The 5,186-nt window shown below is 35.7% G+C and overlaps 1 protein-coding gene across 8 annotated transcripts in view; it reads left to right on the top strand.

The window, feature by feature from the left end:
- Positions 1-4,481, top strand: part of ARL15 (ARF like GTPase 15) — a 513,713-nt gene extending 509,232 nt beyond the window's left edge. For all 8 annotated transcript variants that reach the window (XM_069095278.1, XM_069095281.1, XM_069095279.1 and 5 more), the window contains one exon: positions 4,116-4,481. In XM_069095278.1, coding sequence (XP_068951379.1) covers positions 4,116-4,268 — 153 coding nt within the window. In that variant the 3' untranslated portion in view covers positions 4,269-4,481. The remainder of the gene's footprint in view (positions 1-4,115) is intronic.
- Positions 4,482-5,186: the final 705 nt, after the last annotated feature.

Genomic DNA, 5,186 nt, shown 5'->3' on the forward strand with positions numbered 1-5,186 from the left:
GAGAGAGAGAGAGAGAGAGAGAGAGAGAGAGAGAGAGAGAGAGAGATTGCTTTTTTCATTGCATTACCTTTCATAAAAATAGCTCTTTCAGCACAGGGATTCATTTCTTCTTGAAATAGCACGAATATTGTAATATTGAGAATCAGCTGTATCTTCATCTTCTTTCATATTATTTTGAAGTCAGTGTTTTCAGAAACACAAAAAACCTAGGGTCATGAAAAGCTATTTTCTGTGGCTAACATAATGCACTTGTAATAACTGATATTACTGTTGTGCCAAGACTAGTTTTGAAATTGGTATCATTAATGTGAGTGTCTATGTACTCGGCCAGTAAGTAGCTGATGTCTGCCAGTAGGGGGTGTATGCTAGACATTCAGTTGGGTTAGAGGTCTAAAAATCTCAAGTTACTCAGCCCTATTTATCAGCTTAACACCATTAGCCTTCTTTATCAGGTGGCCACACTAAATTTTGTTTTGAGTAAAGTATTTGTGCAACTCTCACTTCCTGCTTTTATATAATGTTGTGTGGTTACCACCGTCCTAAACTTCTTCTGGAATTCTCCCTATGTGTGTACATGTACTTTAGTGATTTTCAAAGCTTAAATATTTACAACGGGAGTCATCAACTGACAATGATTTTTAGCTTGTATTCAGTTTTTCGGAGTGCTATTCTTTATCAGTTTATGTGTACTCAATGTCTAGATTCAGGCAGCCAAAAAGATACTCAATTTTGCTGGAATTGGCTATAAAAGAATGTATTTAAGCTAATATTTAATCAGTTTTATAGAAAGTAGTTCCAGATGAGTGTTATTAACATGGTAGGGGTCCTTTAAAGCATTAAAGTCATTTACCCTTTCAAGTAATAAGCATTAGTAGTATGTAAAACACTGGCCTACATACCAGTAATTAGTCAGTTTGTCAAAAGTAAAACCTCATCCAAACTCTAGAGTTGCGTATGTGTACTATGTCTATTGACATGAGTTCTGGTTGATCAAACATTACATTGCACCATAAGTTCAAGTTTCAGCCATTTTGGGTCCAACTGATGCAATCTTCTCAGCCTCACTTTTTTTTTTCTCAACACAGATCCTCTGAGGCTTTGGAAAAATAACACTAATAAATTGAAGCTTCGGTCTTATTTAGATGAATCCACCACTGTGCCTTACACAGCGAATTTATGCTTTGTTCCCGCAATCTGTCCTTTCCTGCAAGCCTTTTTTCTCTTTTCTGCTGGTTACCCATTTCATCAGATTGATAATGAGCTTCTTCTGTGGGCCGAGATGTTGGTAGATATGGAAACAGTTCATTTTTGCCACCCTCTTAAAGATAAATTATGCATGGTTCCTATAAAAAAGGGGGGGCTGGTGGAGGCATTGCTTGTTTTCCTTGGGCATGAACATTCATAGAAATATAAACCATACATGACCTTTGGGGAGCAAAGGTGTGCAATTTAACAGTGTGCAATATGGTATTTAACAATGTGGGGGTTGGCTTGTAGTGGGGGGAGCACTGAGTTTGGAGTCTGGAAAGCTTTTCTGATAGTATGCTATATGATCAGGGTCAAATGATTTAACTTCTTCAAGACTCAGTGTCCTCATCAGTGAAATGGGAAATGAAAATAATGAATGGTAGTATTTACTTCATGGGGTTCTTAGGAGAATCTCATGAGAGAATTATTTGCTATGTTTTATACATCTTTAAGTGCTATATAAAGGTTAGCTTATCATTATTGTTGCCCTGATTTGTCAGCCCTGGATGTCATTGCATCCAGAGCTCAGAATGAAACTGCATTTCTAAGGGATTTTCTTTTTTATTGTGAATTTAGCATCAAATATATTATAACCTTCAGCACTGTACAAAACCAAAGATGCTACATAGTCTAATTGTTAAATGGCTCACCCTGAAATCTTGCTAAAAGGCTTTCCTTTGGTGACTTTCAATCATGTATATGTAAAAAGAAGACAAAACAAGAGAGGCTTTATTTAAAAAAAATAAACATTTCAAAATACAAAAACAATTCTTTATATGAAATTGACTATAATAGTTCCATGGTTCATTTTCTAAGGATATATCTGTATATATACATATATACATCTAAATATGTGTGTAATTTAACAAGGTAGCAAGAAAATTGTTCTTTATCTTATCTCCTTCTGCACTTTTTTCGATTTCTACTGTGCATTTTTAAAAAACACTATTTTACTTATGCCCTCTTTTGCATATCTGTTATTACCACTAACATGTTCCTGTGTCTAATTTTTAGAGTTTTAATTTAGTAGGTAAGTAGCTACCATCATTTCCTTTCACAGAGTTTATAGGAGAAATGTTGATGTAATTGTAGCTTCTTTATGAGTACAGAAAACAAATATTTCTCAAGAATATTCATAAATGAAGAAGTAGTTTAGCCTAGCTCATAGAGTATGTAGCTTAGGGATTGATGTCAGGAGGACTTTTGTTCAAATTGTGCCACAGATACTAGCTGTTTGACTCTAGATAAATCAAGCCTTTACATCTCACCTACTAAGTCACAGCCTAATTGTGATTTGCACTGATGACAGACATTTCCACCAATGACTTCCTGTTACTATTGAAATCACAGAGCCTTTGCCTTTCTATCCATGTTTCAATTTAGACCCAAAGTGTACAAATTAAGTCACCTTTAAAACATTGTATTTCTAGTGTGTCTGTGTTAACACAGCATGTATAATTACAGTGATTAATGTAGACTGATACTGAATTCTTAAATAGCATGAAATTGTGGCAGTTTTCTTGAATCAGGTATTCATGAAGGTAAGACCCTGGAAGCTTTCCATGGCACACATTATTTAATAGAGTTTATTGACCAGGAATGTCTTTGAGTTTTGTTTCATCTGATGCTATGACTTCCAGTGTATTTATCTTTTATTACATAAAACCTCGCTTGTGTTATAAATACCACATAAACATGACATACTGTATGTACATATAGAATGTACATGAGGAAATTTATCAAAAAAGATTTCACAAACACTGGTCTTCACCTTGCCCAAGCCACAGGAAAAATTAAAAAAAAAATTTGTAAGTCATGAACTTGATCATTTCCTAGCAACATTAGTTTATAATACTCAATTTTACCAAAATCCTATTAAATCAGTATCTTTGTCAGTAAGAGACTGGCGCGTAAAAACAAAAAAAAAATGGGGAAGTTTAAAAAAAAAAGGGGGTGGCTAGGTGGCGCAGTGAATAGAGCACTGGCCCTGGAGTTAGGAGGACATAAGTTTAAATTCAGCCTCAGACACTTAACACAAAAACTAGCTGTGTGACCTTGGGCAAGTCACTTAACCCCAGTTGCCCTCCAAAAAGCAAAAAAAGAGAGAGAGACTGGCTTGTGGTAGGGTTTTATTGAACATGTTTCAGCAGTGATGACATACATGTGTTAAGTGATGAAAAGGTGGCAGATGCCTGACCCCATATGCCGTTTGTGAAGTTAGTCTCCTCTCCCCCTTTTTCCACCATAGGCAACAAAAACACCAAACTTTTTAGAAAGGAAAAACCTAGGATATTATTTTATTTAATACTGAAAGAGATTATCCACTTATAAGAATTACTTTTAAGTGTCCTCTTGTGTCATAGAAGTGGATGTGGGAATTTTTGGAGGGGGCAAGGGTGGAAACTTTTTATTTGTTTTTCTGACATAGGGGGCAATTTACTTATAGTCAAACTGAGTCTTGAATAGCTTCCTCACAACCATCCAGTGTCATACTGTAGGTCACCCGTATCCTTGGGCATCAGGGTGTATTGTTCTGAAACTGTTTGCTTCCTTTGAATTGAATTTGAATTTTTGCCATCTTTGGTATAGTTAGCCCTGTGTATTAACTACTTGCATTACTTTCTTAGACTTGATAGGACCTCCCATGCTGTGAAGTGTATGGGCCGAATAGTGACTTGCAAACGGGCCACTCACCCCTAAAGAAAACACTCGGGTCACAACATAGAACCTATGTTATAAGAACAGCTGTGATCAGCCACTTGGGGTGGCCTGGGCACTCCTATCCTATTCCTCTCCCAAATGATTATTCTGAGAAAGAATGGGATTTCTATCAATAAGGTGTTTACCTTTTTTTTTTTTTTTTGTAGATCAAAAAATATTTTGAACTTGAACCACTTGCACGAGGAAAACGCTGGATTCTTCAACCCTGCTCACTAGATAACATGAATGCAGTAAAAGACAGCTTCGCTCAGCTGATAAATTTGTTAGAAGAAAAGGATCCTGAACCTGTAAGAATGTGAAAGCTAGAGAGGAAAACCAGTTCTTGGAAGGTCCTTGTACCCAGCCTGTTTGTTTCTTGTTTTAACTTTATTTTGGTATCAGAACTATTAACTGCTTTGAAATCCATTTTTTTTTCCCTCAAGTATTCCAGATTCTGTTTCATCTCTCAATTCAAATAAATATTCTGTAAGTCAGGTAAATTATCATTGATATTAAAGTCCAAGTACACACTACTGAGAGAGAATTTGTTCTCCGTTTACCACTAATTATTCTGTTGATCGCATGTAGTAGCTTCCTTCAATTTTTATGAGACCCTCCATGATCTGCCTTTTGCTGAACTTAATGGGACTTAGAGTTCATAAGTTCAGATATTTTGTGAAGGACGCAAACGTACTCACAATACCTTGGCTTATTTTCCAAAGGGGATCTGTAAAGTGTGTTCTATGTAATACATATATCATAGAATTTCTTATGGACTTCTACATATTCAGAAGGCATTTAGTTTTAGATGTTGCCCTCATGGACAATCTGTGAAGAATGGTCACCAACAGTTCCAATAAATCATCTTATAAGGAAGAAATGCTCTTTTGATGCAGGGTTGGCTTTGAAGCGTCACTTAATGACACCATAAGTAATTTTGGGGTTGATTAAAACTCAAGTCTCATTCTCCACCCACCTTAAAGCCATAGACCATGACATTTGTGTTTGAACAGGGATATCCAGGCACAAATTCCTATCAAGATATGCAGATTGCTATCAAGTCTAGATTATTCTTAATGTAAAGAGAATGAGAATCTTCATAAAATCGAGCTGCAACAAAACGATCAGGTAGTCGTTTTGTTGTTTTTCTTTTAAGAAATCTTTAGAAGATTGATAGAAATGAAGGAAGTAGCTTGTTTAAAAAATAAATAAATAAAATAATGGAAATGGTTAAGAAT

The sequence above is a fragment of the Petaurus breviceps genome, unplaced genomic scaffold, assembly GCF_028583685.1.
Source record: "Petaurus breviceps papuanus isolate PSGF00001 unplaced genomic scaffold, PetGlider_PUasm1.0 226, whole genome shotgun sequence".
Classification (NCBI taxonomy): domain Eukaryota; kingdom Metazoa; phylum Chordata; class Mammalia; order Diprotodontia; family Petauridae; genus Petaurus; species Petaurus breviceps.